General features: G+C 39.4%; 1 protein-coding gene across 3 annotated transcripts; it reads left to right on the plus strand.

Moving 5' to 3' along the window:
* Positions 1–12: 12 nt before the first annotated feature.
* LOC136445443 (dystrophin-like) lies at positions 13–14,030 on the plus strand. Of its 3 annotated transcripts, none has more exons than XM_066443468.1 (19): positions 13–173; positions 507–573; positions 1,066–1,127; positions 2,390–2,464; positions 2,801–3,005; positions 3,492–3,577; positions 3,853–3,932; positions 4,169–4,240; positions 5,103–5,266; positions 7,592–7,703; positions 8,220–8,353; positions 8,702–8,843; positions 9,324–9,506; positions 9,767–9,835; positions 10,085–10,426; positions 10,965–11,115; positions 11,938–11,952; positions 12,470–12,562; positions 12,943–14,030. In XM_066443468.1, exons 1-19 carry the CDS (start codon positions 158–160, stop codon positions 13,002–13,004), a joined length of 2,130 nt encoding a protein of 709 aa, XP_066299565.1. In that variant the 5' UTR covers positions 13–157; the 3' UTR covers positions 13,005–14,030. The 3 variants fall into 3 exon arrangements, with proteins under 3 accessions (XP_066299565.1, XP_066299566.1, XP_066299567.1); XM_066443469.1 differs by having other exon boundaries at positions 10,968–11,115; XM_066443470.1 differs by lacking the exon at positions 11,938–11,952.
* Positions 14,031–19,146: the final 5,116 nt, after the last annotated feature.

Genomic DNA, 19,146 nt, shown 5'->3' on the forward strand with positions numbered 1-19,146 from the left:
TCTCATGGTATCGCGACAGGCCGCAATACGGCCCGTGCGTTCCTAGCGAAGATGGCGTCCCTAGCGTCGGGATTTCGTACTTACAAGTTTAGGGAGAAATTTTAGCATATAAATCAATATTTCGCCATATTAGGACTAAATCGAACATTACAGCAAGATGCCTATAATCAAAGGTAATGGTGTTTTCCTTTTCATACCCTTATTTTGCTTTCTTTAGCACTTTACAATAGAAAATATGTGGCCTATTCATGCAGTATGAGTCAAATTTCGTATACAAAAACATTCTAACGTTAACGTTTGTTTACTTTTGGGTGTGTCGAAGGTTTAATTCTTCGTGTTGCTCTCTGTTGTGCATTTTATATTGATGTGTTGGCATGAAAGACATAGGTGTTCAACTAGCTACTTAAATGTAAATCTAGCTGGACAGCTAAATGCTTTTTAGGTATCCTAAATTACACGTTGTTTTGCGTAGACTGTAACATTTTAACGTGCCATGTTGTTTTTAGATCTTGAAGGATCTACTGAAGGCTGGGACAGGTCTGAGACCAGCAATGGAATCCCTTACTACGTCAAGTACGATGCTTCTTATTTTCTAGTTTGCCGTTGTTGTTGCTGTCTTTGTTACACCGCTGTCTCGTCGGTCTATGGTCACTACTTTGCACCAATTGACTAAAAATGGCCAGGAGTATGATTTGACAGGATCAAAGGTTTTTGAACAATCCTGTCAGTAAAAGAAATTTTTCCATTATTAACATCCTGTCAATAACAAATGTTTGCACTATTTACAGGATCATCCTGCCAACAACAGAATATTTTTCAAAACTGACAGAATCATCCTGTCAATAACAGATTTTTGCACGACTGACAGAATTGGGAACATTCTGTTATTGACAGGATTATCCTGTCACAGTGTCTACCCTATATAATGCATTATTGAGAATATTATCCTGTCACATAAAAGTTCATGAATTTCTGCTATTTTCCCACTATCGACAGCATGATCCTGTCAATAGCCCCAGGCTGTTGTAGATTTCTTTCTAAGTAAACATTGTATTCCCTGTGCAGTCATCAGACAGAGAGAACACAATGGGACCATCCACTGCTGGAACAGACACTGGAACAGCTGGGTAGGTGCACAGTACATACGTGTGAGCTTTGTGTCACAGAGCTCCTGATAATTAGTATTAAATTAACTTAAATGCCTTTAAGTATAGGACTTAATAGAAAAGTCACCTTTTTAGAATCACCTGGTTAATATCATACCATGAAATCAAGGTAGATACCTAAACTGACATATATTTTTTAGTATTCTTAGATTATAAGTTGTTTCAGCTAGACATACATGTAGCCTGGGTGCCATCCTATTTCTACCGGGGCTCCTACACTCACTTAGGGTAGCGAGTGTAGGAGCCCCGGTAGAAATAGCAGGGCTCGAACTTAACTATGTCCCTATGTCCCGGGGCCACTAAAATTTAGGCCGGGACAACTGAAAAATCACTTTGGGACATTTTTGGGACAGTAGAAAAATAATCCAGTGGTCCCTGTACATCTGCAGTACTATCAATACAATATACATTTTATTCTTCCCATCTTCCACGTGTTACTTCATATGGTACAGCAAGACAGAAAGAAAGAATATTTGGTCTGTCTTTGTTGTTGTTGTCTAATAAAAAGAATGACAAGACAAGTTTGAATTTGAGTTGATTTTGAATTTGTCAATTGACAATTATCTTACACACAATACTGTACTGTACTCTGAGCTTTATTGTTGTTGTAGTACATACTTCCCGAGAATAGGGTTGGGACGGTCCATCCTCATTTTGGGGACAATTGAAATTTATTTTCGGGACAATGCTGGGACAGTAGGGAAAAAAGTTAATTTCGAGGCCTGAAATAGGATGGCACCCAGGCTAGCTAGACATTGCTGGCTCCAACCTATTTCTACCGGGGCTCCTACACTCACTTAGGGTAGCGAGTATAGGAGCCCCGGTAGAAATAGGATGGCATCCAGGCTAGCTAGACATTGCTGGCTCCAAAAATAGTCACATGAATAAAGAGGGACAGAGGCCATTGCTCTATGATAACTTTCACAGTGAAAGTGTACACAATAGAGTTACTAAATTGTGTGTTACATCAAAGGGTAGGTGCGCCAGTTGATGCTATGAAGGTGTGTCAGTGTGTTATGTATCATTGCAGATGAATGTTGTCAATGAGTGTTATCATTTATTGCAAATTGTTCGTGACAAGTGGGTATTTCAACTTCAAGCCCTTTCAGATATTTGGATCGAATTGTAAAAGACTTTTCACTGTCTAAATGATACAATATTCACGATATAAACAATTTGTGTATAGTAGTGTTAACTTTGGACATGTTTTTTCATCCCTCCAGATGGGTTAAACGACATCAAGTATGCAGCCTACAGAATGGCCATGAAACTACGAGCCATACAGAAAAGATGCGACTGTAAGTTTTACTTTTTAGTTCCTTTCAATACTTTTACTCAACAGCTGTAACAAAATCCTCACTGTCACTGTCCACAATATCCTGCAGGGCTTTTGTATGAATTTGAATTATCATTTGGAGAGATGCTGTTGACAGAATTTCTGAAAAGTTATATTCTTTTCTTTTATTTTTTCAATTTTATTTAGAACTGCCGAATATATGTATGATATGACCCATGTTCTCCGCCTTCCAATACCATGCTCTAGACACAGTGAATAACAACCCAATGTCGCTACGGCCTGAAAAAGGCTATGGGACTACCTTAACCTATTACCTTTACATTCTTCTATCCTACAGTGCACTTTGTGGACCTGAAGACGGTTGTGTCGATCTTCGAGCGGCACCACCTCCGCGGGCACCGGGACTCCGTGGTGGACGTGATGGACCTGTACGACATCATCAGCGACATCTTCGTCATGTCCAACAAGGACAGGCCCGACTTCATCGACATTGAACTCGCCAGTGACCTGACCCTGAACTGGATCCTTAATGTTTATGACACGTAAGGTTACGATTGTTTTTAGGTCATTGGGGAAAACCACTCAAATATTTGTTCCACATTGCTGCCATTATCAGATTAAACTATCAGATTATATGTAGAGTATCAAGATTATTAGGTGTTAAAGATTATCCTTAAGATGCTTAGTCCACAGTCTGAAGTCAATGTACTGTACATGTTACATCGATAGACATAGGTAAAGAAACACAGAAAAACACCTACTAAAAACTCTTAATTACATGTATCATCTACCTATACTTCCATCTATCTAGAATATTTCTATATCTACATACATTTACATTAGATTCCGCATATCTGTATAGCCTATTTGTCAATGCATTTCATAAGACAGTCCGGAATGTCCGATAGTCCGGAATAGCGCCAGCGCCAGTACCAAATGAGTCTGTTTAATGTTCATAGAATCTCTACAACCGTTTGATACCATTTGCAAAAAGATTATGTCACAACCTTCAAATCTTAACATTTCAGGAACAGAACTGGCTGCATCCGGATCCCGTCAGTCAAAGTGGGGCTAGTGGTCATGTGTTCCGGTTTACTGTCGGAAAAATACACATGTAAGTGTGACGTGTCCAGCTTATGTAGATCAGTTATTCTTTCCTTACTATATGATAACTTTTTTAGATTCTGTACACAATCTGTGCTGCAACAATATATCAAACAAATACACAGTAAAAACCATCCTGAACTTTTTATTCTCCCCAAACTTAGGATTTATAGTTTAGATATATTTGACTTTAAGGTTAGGTTGATTTTAATTCTCCATGTGTTTTTGTCCTGTGTTTTCACAATCTTTAGTGACTAGTGTGTCTTGATTTTATTTCTCCCCCAGATCTGTTCCAACAGTTCTCTGACCACAGCGGGATGATGAGTAGGAAAAACCTGTCAGGACTGCTGCAGGACATGTTACAGGTGGGACTTTGTTTGTTTTATAAATTCTAAAATGATGACAACATCTTTGACAATTGCAGTTGTTTCATTATGCTAGTAGCTATGCAGCATTCGGAAAGCAAAAGCAACCACCATAAAGTTCTATGCAAGTGTCTGATTGTCTAACATATAATTTGATGGTTATAACTATAACAATGTGAGAAATGTGGGGAAAAGATTAACTTACTTCTCACCAGTTGTTTGTGTTTCTGTTCCAGATGACAGACCAGTTGTATGAGAGGCCTTCCTTCGGCAGTGTGTCCGCTGCTGTGTCCAGCTGCTTGGAAGGGGTGGGTATATATATATAATTGCAATCATGTAATCTACATCCAGTATTTATATTTAATCTTATTCTCAGTCTATTCTTCATGCAGTAACTGCGGCCTGAGCTAGTGTTACTGTGAGTTGAATTGTGCTACAACTTGAATGTGTAAAGTTTGAAATCACATTATATGTGACAGTATGCTATAATAGTATTACTTCATTGTATATCTTAACCACACATTCATACATCCAGAGTCACTGAGACTTCAAATAATAGAATATTTTGCACTTACCAAACAGACTCAGGATTCTTTTGTTGCAGTGAGCCAACAAGGCAAACATTACTCAGAAGTGAAAATAAAACATTGCTTACAAAATTGTACACATTACTAGTATATCAGACTGTCCATACTGTCCTACAGTATTTCTTTCTTACCTGTTCCCAGCTGCCCAGGTTTACACTGGAGGTACATGTACATGTAACCTGTCTGTTGTGTGGCTTCTTTCTGTGTTGTGCACTGTGTTTTTACCTTGAGAGCTGTCTGTGTTCTTCTTAAGTTTTTGATTTTCATCTCATAGCTGTAACTGTATTTGTTTCTGCCTTCAATCATCCGACTTTTTTTACCTTTCATCCAAAGTATTCATAGGTTAGACACAGTAGCATGCACTTGCAACTCCATGTCTATCTTTCAATCACATATGTGCAGTTCTACTCGTACATGGCACTAGATTATATTTTGTATAACATATTTTTATGTAGTTTAACAACTGCATTACGGAGTTCAAATCTTCAGTGTTTTAAATTTTTCTTAAATTACTACATTCTGAAATTATTCTAACAGAAGAAGCACAATAAAATGCATTGTTTTGTTTCTTCCCCTCCCCCAGACATTAGGAACCGGAGTGACAGAGGACCACTTCCTGCAGTGGTTAATGGCAGAGCCCCAGACTGTCGTGTGGTTCCCTACCCTACACAGGGTGGCCTCAGCAGAGACTGTCAAACATCAGGCGAAGTGTAACATCTGTAAACTCTGTCCTATCCTGGGGTTCAGGTGAGGATGTTGTTTGTATAGTTGTTTGTCAGTTAAAATGGAGATTGAAAAGCACAACAAAATGGCAGAAACTACATCATGTACATTTTATTTTGTAATGTCACAATGAGAAAATTTAATGTTCTTTTTCAGTACTGTAAATGCATTAAGCTTGAGTGGTTTTTATTTTGCAGCAGGGAGAAAATAGCGTGTTCGCAGTGCTTTTAAGTTCGCGTTTGAAACAATAGTAGCGCTACAGCCATACTCTCATCTCCCAAATAAACATACCCCCCGGAATAAACATACCCCCCGGACAAATCTTCAAAATCTAATAAACGTACCCCCCGGAATAAACATACCCCCTGGAAAATGACCAAATTGACACATAAACTGTGTCCATGCTAGTGATGCTACAAATCTGTCCTCGGGAAAGGAGATGATAAGCAGGTAGGTTCTTTTTATTCGTTTATGCCTGATTTACTTATTGAGATTTACCTCATTTGTGGAAAGATTGACTAAACAGGTGACTATCACATTTTCTTGGAAATTGAAGCAAGTGATCAAGGAAAATTGTATAAAGTGACATCATCAAACACAAGTAGTCGCCAAACTTCTCAGTTCACTTCACACCTTCAGAGTCTACTCTTTTTTCAGATATGTATCAACATCTAGAACTTGAACAGAAAATTACAATATCCTGAATATGTGCTCAGTGAAAGTATTACTTATTTGTAAAAGCCATACAGAAAAGGAGGAACTTGCCATTTATTGTGTCATGCATTGCATATAGAACAAAATCACATTATTATATATTGTTAAGGATATTATCATATATTGTCCTTGGTTCAGTGTTGTTGCATTCCAAATAATTTCAAATCCCAAAATTACCCTTGTAGTAGAAAAAAACTTTCATTTTGAGAGACTAAATTGTCAACAAATTTGTTAATTAGATGCCTATCAGGCCTGTACAATGTTGCAACATGGAGGTTTGGTGGCAACAAACCACAGGGTTCTCATGTTACACATCAAAGGGCCTGTGAAAGGGTGAGCCAGACAGTAGCCATGGTAGCGGCACCAACACAGTAAGGGGCGGGGCTTACACCCAAAATTCTTGGAAAGCCTCGGCACTCTCTCTGTAGGGGAGTGATCTTTTTAAAAGTATTTTTATGTGATAATAACGGTGACTAGATTGCAATCTTATTTTGTGTATAGACTCTACTATGGAAACTTATTATTGTTTTATTGTCATGCACATTTTCGACTGAGGCAAAGGAGTTTTATTTATAAATCAAAAAAAAAGTTGTTTCCCCTTCTTCGAGGTGAGCTCTTCCTTGCATAAGAAACATTCCCACGCACGGACTATCACTGCTGTGCGTCTTTACTGTGGCGATTTTCGAAGGACTAAATGTACATGTTCGTGGTAGGATTGAAATGTTCTAGTATATTTTTAAAGTGATTATACAGTTTCTAATGCTAAGACACAATTTTTACAAGGTGTTGTTTGTAGCTTTTCAAAGTTTTTGGGAAAGGCTGTATTTTAACCTCCTTGATCTCACGTGAGTAATCTTACATGTGTACTTGAAACATTGTGTGCCGCTGGCATAAACGTTACATGTAATTTGTTTTCTGATCAGCGTGCTTTGGTTTACGATCTAAACAGAGACTGTCAAAGTTGTTTATATGAAAAATACATTTCAAAACTTCAGTGTACGGTCTTATTTTCTCCTAATAACAACGTTACTTTGTAGCGAGATCGACCGATATGTTAGTACCGCCAGGGTTTCACAAATGTCGGGTCATTGTATCGGCGGGGAAATCCACGTCCTTTGGTCGAAAAATAGCGATTTAGGAGCCAAAATATCGGGGGAATATGGAAAAAAACTAAACTTTCGACATAAGGGGGATCTCTGGTAAGCAAAGCCCCGATGGATTTTCAAAAAATCAATAAACGTACCGTCCAAAATAAGAACGTACTGGGTGGATTTTGAGGCTGAAAAAAATAAACGTACCGGTACGTTTATTTGGGAGATGAGAGTAGGTGGTGCAGAACTTTAAACCACTGCAAAAACCGCAAACATAAAGCCACCGCGAACATTTCTGTATTTACAGTATCATGGAGCATGCATCATAAGAATTTCTGCAAAGGGTGCCTTTTAATTTAAGAGACATAATAGCTAGTTGGGATATCATTGTAAGAAATAAGGTTCCTGCTATCTCATCTCCAGAAAACTGTCTTTGCACAAACTATGCCAGATGTTGTTGCTTTGAATTTGAAGAGTTCATGTACAGTTGTATCTTATTTCTTATTTTGTTTTGGTAAAACGACTTGATTGTACTTCCTAACAGATACCGGTGTCTGAAGTGCTACAACTATGACCTGTGTCAGAACTGTTTCTTTGTGGGTCGGAGTTCAAGGTCACACAAACTCAGCCATCCTATCCAGGAGTACTGTACACAGGTACGGTAGAAGGTTGGGATTGTTCTAGCGGTTATCGATGCATTATGTTGACTTTCTGATCTATAGAAACATTACAACACTTTGTTTGATATGGTTGCAATTTATTTGGAAACACAGGCAGCTTTGCTGGATTCGAGCCATACAAATAACCAAGAAAATCTGTATCTGTATAGCTGGTATAACCACCCTTTGACGTAACATACCAGCTTCGAAGGCACTCGGCACGGCAGCAGCTTGTTTTATTACACTGAACTACCTGTCACACCTGACTTTTGCACATCTAGATGCCTCTACTGTACCTGGTGATAGCGAATTCCACTCGTACTCTACGATATACTCTCTGAAATAACCAGTTTAACTACATGAATTCTAAAAAAGATCGCAATCTTCTCTCGGATGCATTTTCATTCAGAGGGCGAACAGTTTATATACTAGGCATTTTTAGGGATGAGCCATATTAGGTTATTACATGTAAGTACTGTAACCTTTTATTTTGTTTGTTGTATCTTTGACTAGACATCATCGAAAGAAGACGCCAAGGCCTTCGCCCGTACTGTAAGGAACAACGTCACCAAGAGGTACAAGAAGAAGAGAAACAAGTCGAACTTCCTGCCTGTGCATGGATACAGGGAGGATGACACTGACAGCTTGTGAGTTCCTCACTTTTAGTCAAGAAATTTCTCACTCACACTCTCTTTAATCCCATGGTCAGTGGCCCTTCCTCTGGACCAAGAAGCCATGAGTTTGATCCTGGCTGTGTCGCTTACCTGACATGCGCGCTACCGGAAAGGGTTGAAGTCCTTAGGACGGGACGTTAAGCCGTGGTCCACTGTTCATTGTGCTTGTGGAAAAGAGTAGGGGAATTTCCCAGGCACAGTGATCCTGTAAATACTGTACATGTAGATAGCCTCTGTCTTCTCTGTCATGACCAGTGGAGAATAGCTCTTCAGTGAGCTAAACTGGATCAATATCACTTTCATTTTCTTTTACAACTGCAGGGCTGATACCCAGAGTGAGGCTGACATGCATGGCATGCTGGGAAGACTTGCTACCCGACTGGCAGACATGGAGAGTTCTCTGCCCCCGACCAAAGTGTCCCGACCACAGCAGACTTCCCCCAAACTGGCACAGAGGGAAAGGGTAAGAACCGATTACATCTTAAGACACTTAAACAAAATGTGTATCTGTCTGTGTGTGTGTTTGTCTGTGTGTGTGTGTGTGTGTATGTGTGTGTGTGTGCAGTTTAGGTATGTTCTGCCAGAGGGTGCTTTGCAATTTCCATGACAACACTGCTTCTGAGGGGGTGAAGTCTGCCGTCTCTGATTGCCTTGTTCTGTCATGATCTCCACGTTCCAGCCGAGTCCCCGTAGTAGATTGTGGTGAACCTTGCTCCAAGAGCCATATAACCATTCTGGCCCAAAATGGGGAGGGAATTTCCTGAGCAGCCTTCGTAACCCCTGCTTCGCCTAAAGAGACAGTTGGTTGAGCTTGCCTCAGCTTGATGTTCCTGACCTGGGGAGAAGAGATGCTGCTTCAGTGAGTGTTAGTTCAGTGTCCAGAAGTGGTTCATGTGGCCTTGCACTGAGCAAAGTCGTTTTAAAAAATCTTTTATTGTTCCAGCCAACCCCTCCGGAACAGGTGGTGGTGAACCTCGCTCCTGAGGAGCGTCTGGAACTGGAGGACATCATCCAAGACCTTGAGGCCGAGAAGGACGACCTTCTGGATGACATTAACGATCTGAGGACGCAGCGTTCGGAGGCGGGGTCAGTCGTGCACGACGAACAGGACAGGCTGCAGGCACAGGTCAGAGTAACACGCATACAGTCACAGTGATTTCTGTTGATGTTGTTTTGTCAACCGCCTCATGGCATAACACACCAGGTTTGTACTGAAGAGTACAGGCTGAATATCCAAACAGATTTATTTGATCGACTCACACCAAGAATAACCCCTACTCGTATCGATGAGTGTGATGGCTTCTCAAACATGGGACCTCCATTTGATGTCTATTTTAGTTGAACTACAGCATTTAGCAAGAAATTTTTTTACTGATTTTCCCACAGGTGGAGGTGTTGGAGTCCCACAATAGACAGCTGGAACTGCAGCTGGAGAAGTACAGGCTCAGGGTACAGGTGAGTCGGATATCAGTTTAATATACATTTTGTACTGCCAATAGACTCTGCTTTTGTATTCTGCTGCATTAACTGTGATTCAGAATTGCGAGTCAGAATTTTTATACAATGTAGCATGCAAGATTGCAGATTGTTTTTGTTCTTTTTGTTACCTGCAATCTTGAATATTTTTCACACAACTTTTCATCTCCATTTTGAATATCAATCTTCTTCTTGTGTCGTAACGCCACCTCCTTCTACTTCCTCTAGATGCAAGAGAGAAGCCCGGCAGCCCTCCCAGCCCCTCCCCCACCACAACCCCAAATCCTGTCCCCTCCCTACCAACTACAACCCCCCCTCCCCTTACCCTCCCTCTCCTCCCATCCCCCCGTGTACACCTACCCCACCCCCTCCTACCAGTCCCCTCCCCACCCCCTGGCCCTGTCCCACCCCCCTCAGCAGTACCCCTCCCCTATCAGACCCCCTCCCCCTCAATACCAGTCCACCCCAGGTCAAAGGCCATGCTGGCGGCCACCAACTTTCTCCCAGCAGCCTTTGCGGGAGGAGGAGTACCAGGATGAGGAAGCTGACCAATCAGAAGACATGTATCAAGTGAGTGCTGCTGCTATTCGTTATATGATGCTTATTTGTTAAGTGTTTATGCATGCTTTCCCCAAGTGACCTGCCAAAATGATCATGTTTTTCAATTTCAATTTTATTTATTTTACCAGGGGACATCTCAGATGTCTGCTTTTCAGATGACCCTGGGCACAAACATTAAAAATACAATCAGATACAAATATACAGATAACGTTACAGACATACATCACAGTATTTCAACTTATCCCAGTCAGTTCTTAGTTACACTTTCCTTGGTTTATTTGCTTCATATCAAACAGACTTAGTCAAATAGCCTATGAATGGATTTTTGTTGAAGTGATAAAATGTTCTTTACTTTCTGGACCCTGAAATGGTCAAACCAGGGGAAGATAATACAATCCTTTGTACCTTCTGAGCAATTGAATCGTTTTCAACTGTTGTCCTTTTCCAAAACCTTTTCCAAAACTTGATACTTAAGAAACTTTTTGGACCCCTACTTTTCCTTTTAATTGCTTCTCAACCAATCAAAAATGTTCATGGTTTTTATTAGGATGATGATGATGATGAAGACGGAGCCTACCACCTGGGTTTAGAGGCCACGTACCTGCCGGAGACGTCTCACCGCTTTCCTTCCGAGGAGGCGGAGCTCGAGGACCTCGTCTCAAGGGTCAAGGACGCCTTTCCCAAGAACATGTCCTACAGTAAGTTGTCTTATGTTCTGTATCAATACGGTCTCCATTTTGAAAAAATTTTCTGTCCTAATCATTGTCTGTTGTCTATTTCCATCGTTAAATCTGTAATTTTAAGCTCAGAAAAATACAATTTCATGTCATGAAGTTCAGATCTTTAATGGCTGGAGTGAAATTTCCTTCAGAATGTAAGCTATTTCATCATGTCATGCCTATATCCTATGTCATCTTTGATTTACCTGAAGAGCATCTCTCAGTTAGTATCATGATTATAGTATTCATGACTATATAAAGATTGTACATGCATGTATAGATCTTAGGATAGTATACAAATGTAGCTGTTACTGTGTCAGGCTCATTTCTAGACTATTTCATTTTAAAAGTTTTGGGTCAGAACTTTTGATTTGATTTGATTTATTCGCACATATTAAAATCATTTTGTATTACATAATAGAACAACAAAATATACGTGCTGGGGGAAGAAAAAAGCCATAGTGGCTTATACAAGGTCTTCCCCCGTCTAAATTAACAAAAAATCACATAAATCTAACAATTCATAACATTTTGAGCCCCTCATGTTCATGATCATAGCAGTCTTAACTAGATTTTCCTGTGAATTGTCATGAAAATAATCAGGAGGCTCAAAAGTTCTTCTGATACCAACCCTGTAAGCGTTTTGCTAGGTATAGCCTTTACTCATGTTACATGTAGGACTGTCATATACAATACTCATATCAAGCTCTGATACATGTAGTTAGTATCTTTGATTTGAATTTCCTCATGCCCATCAACATTTCTGATTTCTGTCTCCCTTTTCTTACCTGCTGCCACCAGGAGATGATGACTCAGGTATAGTCAAGTGTCAATGTCTCGGGTAGAAGGTTTCATGCATGCAACCTTTCATACTGCATGCCTCAATGGATATGGAGATACACGAATACTCACCCACTTTTATGTCTTGTGCTGAGTGAAATTTTGGGTAGTCACAAACATCTGTGAATGCATGCCATACCACTAACCAAATATCAAACTTGTGTCAGTTATAGTGCTTGGGAAAGGGTTTTGCAGATTGCAGTTTTTGGGGAAAGGGGGTATGTACAAAATGTCTTGAAAAAAGTCTCAGAAACATGATACATTGTCTTCAGAATTCTTTATATCAATGATACTATTTTCAATTGGACTTTCCGTTCATTAGGCTGACCCAGCTACATGTGTACAGGTGTAAAACCACCAAAGAAACCCTATTTTCAAACGGTGTATCACACTGCCAATCTTTTGAAAAGGAGCAGAAAACATCAGTGTACATAAGAATGTCATCATCCATGGAAGTTTGTTGTGATCTAATATTTGCTTTCCTCTCCTCTAGTCTACTCCCATGATGTGGGTGATGAGATGATTGCAGCTGCCAGGAAGGGAGGGGAGGCCGTGACTTCACTTGTCACCAGGATTGTGGACACAGGTAAGGACTTAGTACCACAGCAGGGTTGTATTAATCAAAAGGAGTTTGGTTTGGGGAAGAAGCTGTTAGCATGAAAGGAATGCAAAGTGTAGATGTTATTTTTAACCTTCTTTCTGCTGCCTAAATCTGTAACCAATAGAGAATTGGGTGCCAAACAGCTACTTCAGAGCGCTAAAGGTTAAGCTTCTGTAGATGTATCTACATGTAGTTGTGTCCTTACTAAAAAGTCTAGTAAATCCATTGTTGATGGACGTTAAACCGGATAGTGAGTGAGTGAGTGATGGATAATGTTTCAGTTTGTTATCGCCTACATGTAAAAGTGGTACGTGTGTTGATAAAGATCAACATGTTGTCATGACCCTTCTCTCCCCTCTTCACAGGTGCAGGGCCCCGGCACAGTTTACTTCAAGATGACGATGAAGATGAGGAAGAAGATTACTGACAGCTTCCCCAAGTTCGGGAGATACATCCACTTAGTCTATGTCTGATATATAAGAAGTTGTATGTAAATGTAAGAACTAGTCCGGACCAGGGTTTTCCACAGTGTTGGATCTTTTTCCATCTTGGCAGTAAACCCATGTGAATCTCCTAGCGTGACTTGATCTTTTTCATATCAAGTACACCAATTTTTTGTTAGATGATGGAATGGACAAATTGTCAATAGCAACAACTTTCCATCAAGTACTGGAGAAAATCCTAGTTCTGACATCTTCGACCAGTCAAAACAGTATTATGCATACAAAAAGCAGCTCCTATTTTTGACTGATCTGGCTAGTCTTTTCTCAGGTGATAGCAAATACATGTAGTGTCATTTCTAATTAGGCTTTTCTATTACCCCAGCCTTTCCCTTTACAAAGGTTGTACTAGAATAGCTGAGAGCACTAAGTAGAAGGCAATCTGTAATGTGCACATTGTAAGATATAGAGAGCTGTTTCTGTCAGATCTTTTGAATATCGTGTAGTTTAGATGATGAGATATTAATTGTTGCAGGACAACAACTTTTTTGGTACCAGTTTGTAATGATCAGAAATGCTTTGTCTTTTGTATAAAAGCAAAATGAGTTTGACTCCGTACTTTTATCTATTGTATACAAACAAATGAGTGAGTACAATAATTTTGTACATGTACTTGAATCCAGACTTCGAATAATACATTTTGTAAATCTGACTGATTTTTTCAAATTGTCAGCAAACAGAAATCCATCTTTCTGACAAAGTAGAGTCTTAGTTTCTTCTGATTGAAAGCCAGGGTGCAGCAGCTAAAGCACTGTAAGGCAGGAAAAGGATAAAGTTGCTGGATGTTCTAAACAGGAGTTTGTAACATAATTCTCTTGGCAGAAATTTGATTGTACATTTTGTGGCTGGATCATTGCTGAATCAAACTGGTGTGTAGATATTTGTATCTGGAACTCTAGAGGTGTTTATAATTACTTTTCTATTCATGAATAAAACTTTGATGGAACTCATAATGGTGTTGGTGGTGTTTGCTCCCCTCTCTTTAGGATTAGCCCGCAATAGTATTATAGTAATTACGTTGCTGAATGTTAGACATACAGGTAATAAGTTACCAAAAGCAGTTACTCATGCAACTGGGTATGATTTTGGATGTTTCAAGTAGCATCTACTACCTTTCGTAAGTGACACAATCTGTAGACAAAAACCTGCTGGTTTACAAATTTTACTCAGTGCCACTGACGAAAGGTAGTAGATTCTAGCTGAAACGTCTGACAGTTTCCAAAATCATATTAAGTTACTTGAGTAACTGCTAGATCATTCATTATATGATAAGTTTACTACAGGACATTGACAGTCCTGGACAACCAGCAAATTTATGATCCAGAATGACATCACATCACTCATATGGATTCTGGTCTTTAAAAAACACCAACCCCAATAAGCTGATAATATGGTTCACCTGAAACCAACAGTTGGACATACCTGAGGCCATTAGGGTGTTTGAGTATATATATCATTATCATAATTTACCCAAGCAGCTTAGTCTGCTCCAGAAAAATCATAAAAAATAAGACAACAATGAATAAGCTAAAAACATGGATGGGGGCAATGTTCACTTTAATGATACGTAGAAGTAAACCTACAGGTTCATGTATGGGATGAATGTAGTAGTTCATCCCTATTTCCTTACAGTTCTTGCGCCACAAATGAAAATTGTACTGAGCTACTCTGGGCAATAGACTAGATTTTTCAGAGTCATGTTGTTCCATACTTGCCTAGCAATGCTTGGAATAACAGCCTCCCAATTTTGGGAGGACATGTCAGCCCAAGGGGGTTGGCATGTGCGAGCCTTGGACAGTTGAGCTGAGCTGTCCAATGGCTTAGGAGATCACTAGTTCTCTGTCTGGGAATCTAGTGTCTCAAAAAACTAGGGCCCTCCGCGGTGCCCTTAAGGCTGGTCTGGCCACGCCAGGCTGTGCCGCAAGATGTCAAGTAACACAATGTCACATTAAGTCAAAATTATAACAAAAACATACAAATATCTCAAAATTTACTCATTATAAGTTCATTTTCCCACACTCTTCTAGCCCTCCCCTCAATACAAGGTTTAATATTGTATGCAAATCCTACTAGTGTTATTTGGGTCCTTTTGTGCCCCAACCCCACCCACACCCCTGCAAATCTTTACACTACCTTAACGGCATGCATCTTTCACTTGTGGTCTGGACACTAAAAAGACCATTTGGGTAAATTATGTTTATATACACCTGTGCCACAGGTGAGTGTAATTAGTTAGAATATATTAATTGTTGTAATTGCTTGATTAGTAATCTATGAGGATTGGCCAATAGTATTTTGTTGATGCCCAGTATCTGATGTGACCATATGAAAAAACAATCAAGAACAGAGAAACATACAAACGTATCATAGAAAAGTATTCTTTATTCAATTATTGAGTAAACATGGGCAAGATATCTACTAACTTCATACTGCCACAAATATGACAAATTGTCTTAATGATTGATAGTAACATTGAATAACTATAAGTAGTGATGTGTCAATTGCCATTGCCATGAACTTGTCTGTCCCTAACTGTTGGCTCTCAAATATCAGCTGTGCTGCCTCGAGAGCCAGTGTAGTGTACTGTGACATTTGACAAGGTGTCAATAGATATAAATAAATAAATAAATCTGACAAAGCCTTAATATCGTACATGTAGAAGGACATGTACACCAAATTCGATGTTGCTCACCGTACATATCACATAACATGCTCATAGGTACAAAACCTTCACCTATCTCTTATATTAGTTAACATTAGGTATTTCGTGACTTTTGAATATTCTAGACTATACACATTGTTCGTTTGTGAAGGTTAGACATCTAGGTAAACAATATATAAAGACAACTCAAACTCTACAACTGGATAAAAATTCGGAGATTTATTTCCGGATGTTTCGAGTGACATCCAGTGACGCTGAAGAAGAGTGATGGATGTCACTCGAAACGTCTGGAAATAAATCTCCGAATTTTTGTAGAGTTTGAAATATATACACATGGTTGGCTTGGCCACGTATTTACATGCAAATCATGCCAACTAGTATAATTGCATGGTTTATGATAGCTAGCCTGGATGCCAGACTGTTTTTTTTTGTTTGTTCTTGGAGTAGAGAATAGTGTGTGGTTATCAACAACACGACCAAACAATGAATTATCCGTCTGACCGATATACATTATACGTATTACGAGTATTTGGATAATCAGGCGATCTTACGACTATTTTCCGACTTTGTCAAAACATTTTGACTCCTACGATTCAGCCCCAATTTCGTGTACATTCATGTATTAGCGGCTTAAAGCAGCCGGGAAAAGGGCATTCAAAAGTACTGTTTCTGTCTGACCTACTTTTCTCTTGCCTAAAACGAATTTATTTTACTAGTATCTTAGCAGTCCTTGATCTGTCCTAAACATTCTCGGTGGTGTTGCGCGTTGCCAACACGTAAGTTACCTTCGAAGCTTCGTCTTCGAATTCCTCCGTGCCTCCGGTCCTTCTGGGGAAAAACATCGAACCCGGAATAAGCAGTTCTCCCCTTCCCTTGTCCGCAGTCTGGGACCGCCGGTTTCTTCCCCAAAACGTGGGAAAATCAACCAAAACAGAGAGGAAATCGCCCGAACAAATCTTCGATAGAACAAAGGGTCAGAGGTCATTCTGGAATTTTGCACACCTGTCAATGAGGACCCCTAGCAATCCGTGTGATTATTGCAGCGTCCCGGACACCATATTGCTGCAATAATATTTTTGACCGCTAGTCGGGGCTTTTGATCCATGGAGATTTTCCATATTTAACTCACATATCGTATTTAACAGCGAATGGTGACAACTTATATTCAGTTTATAAATCTCTTTAAAGATTTTTAATCAATCTATATAACGTTACATCAAGATTTATTGGTTTATTTTTCATCTTATTTAGCAGTTTGTTGTACATGTGAGAAACATTTAGCTTGGTCTGCCCCTCTTACTAATGACTTTTACTGTTGGATTCTTGCTAGTGTAATGCTAATCTCCAAGCAGAAGTTGGGGTGTCAGAGAAGCCCAGCAGTCATATTTTTCCACACTCTTTCATTGTAGAGATTTGGGGAGATGCTCAAATATGTTCAATAAATGTAGTCTAGAATTATGGGGCAGATGTTTGGCCAGTGCTGCCTGCCCAAAGACTGACAGAGATCATCTCGATAAACGTGCAGATAATTGGGTTTAATTATCTGGTAGATGTTATCCATTGAATTAAATTGAAGCGGCCTTGGACTGTGGCAAGCTGCTTACTTTAACACACAGAGCCTTAGTTTGCCCATCCACACACACACATACATACATACATACATAAATACGAACACACATACACGGTCATAACCAAACAATCCAAATCACTGAAAACTTGTTAATGCAAGCATGAATCTTTATTCATGCCGACAGTGAATACTGTTCGCTTCCAAAGGAAGCCTCACCGTACAACTCTTCAACACTGGAAATGTGAGAAAACCTAGTCTGTACACAAGAACACATACATGATCGCAGGGCTGTTTGTAGATATGTACAACTGCGGTGCCTTAGTTCCAGATTCATTCCAAGCCCTGTACACTAAATTTGATTCTACAATGAGGCACAGGAATTGAAACAAGCCAGAAAACTGAGATTCATATTGGTCAGAATTTGTTATAACAGTTGTAGCATCCAAATGGTGTACTAATTTTCATCCAAATATCACAATGTTGAACTAGTGTCACAGAGACATGCACACCACATATGCGTAAGCACTCCTGGATAATAGCACTTGACAAGACAAACCTGAATTCGAGAAAACTAGCACGCTAAAATGGGACATGTATCAGGCTGAATGTAGTAACGTTGATGAAGGTTAGACATCCAGGTAATAAGATATATATATACACCAAAAATAGTTACTCAAGCCACTGGATAAAATTGTGACATTTTTTTTTTAGATTTTTCAAAATTTTATCCAGTTGCTTGAGCAACTATTTTTGGCGTATGAATACAGTAACTTTCTATCAACCCACACACATTTCGTCTTAGTACTTTGTCTTTTCTTTAGCCAATCAGGCCAGCTTTCTGCTAACAATCATATCAAAGATCCAATTGCAAGGACTTAAAAAAGCATAGCCCTGTATCTGTTAACCTTCTCCCTGCTACCTTATATCATAGTCAATTCAAACCTGGTGCCAAACGGCTTTCTCAGTAGGGAGAAGGTTAAGTTTTACCCAAAATACTTCTCTTTTCTTACAAGCACCATATTTCTTTGCCACTGCATTGTTACTTGTGTATACTGTATCTTTCTTACAACAGAATTGTTGAGCAAAGCCTATTAAAGTCATACTAACCATATTGTATCTGCATAGCCTTTTCCAAGTCTAAACAACGAAAGAACCACAGAACACATACAATCGGAACTACGCGACGTACAACAAAACTCGTGTGTATTGCATTTGCATACTTTTTTCTCTTCTTTACAACTGTACATTTCAATTTGCATTTCTGACCAAGATAGAAAACAAAACAAGAACTCTAGATTGATGTGTATAGAGAAGTTGTACTCGGAGAGGAATGTGAATTCGTAGAAACTTTTGCAGCATCTGACAGTCACTTTTTCACGAAAGCAAAGAACGTCACATATCACACATTAGTGCAGCTTACAGCGTGGGAATGCATAGCATACAACTCGTTCGACAGATTTTTTCCGTGCCCACATAAACTAAAGAAACAAAATATTCTCTTCAGTAGAAATACGAATTTCAGAGGAATATGACCTGTGGGATATTCTATAAACAGCTTGGCAGGGTTCAAATATTAAACATTGTGAAATGACTTACCATACATTCAAACAAGACATCTTCAAATTCACAGTTGCTAAGAAGATATCAGAGTGTCTTACCAGTACATGTATCAAAGTGTAACATTTCTTGATAAAGACAAAAGTGAAGAAGGTACAGCACCACTTTTTATGTAAGATACTAAGAACTTTTCTTTCTTGACAATGAGTTTGGATTTGCGATTGCTTCTTGTAATATAACAAAAGACCAAGGAAATCAGAGAAAATGTCTTGCTGGCTTA

This window comes from Branchiostoma lanceolatum, chromosome 11, assembly GCF_035083965.1.
Source record: "Branchiostoma lanceolatum isolate klBraLanc5 chromosome 11, klBraLanc5.hap2, whole genome shotgun sequence".
NCBI classification, from domain to species: Eukaryota; Metazoa; Chordata; class Leptocardii; order Amphioxiformes; family Branchiostomatidae; genus Branchiostoma; species Branchiostoma lanceolatum.

Excerpts from the sequence above, each read along its gene's own strand:
- LOC136445443 (XM_066443468.1), top strand. Across the intron at positions 1,128-2,389 it reads ACAGACACTGGAACAGCTGG|ATGGGTTAAACGACATCAAG; the intron begins GTAGGTGCACAG and ends TCATCCCTCCAG. Across the intron at positions 4,241-5,102 it reads TGTCCAGCTGCTTGGAAGGG|ACATTAGGAACCGGAGTGAC; the intron begins GTGGGTATATAT and ends CCCCTCCCCCAG.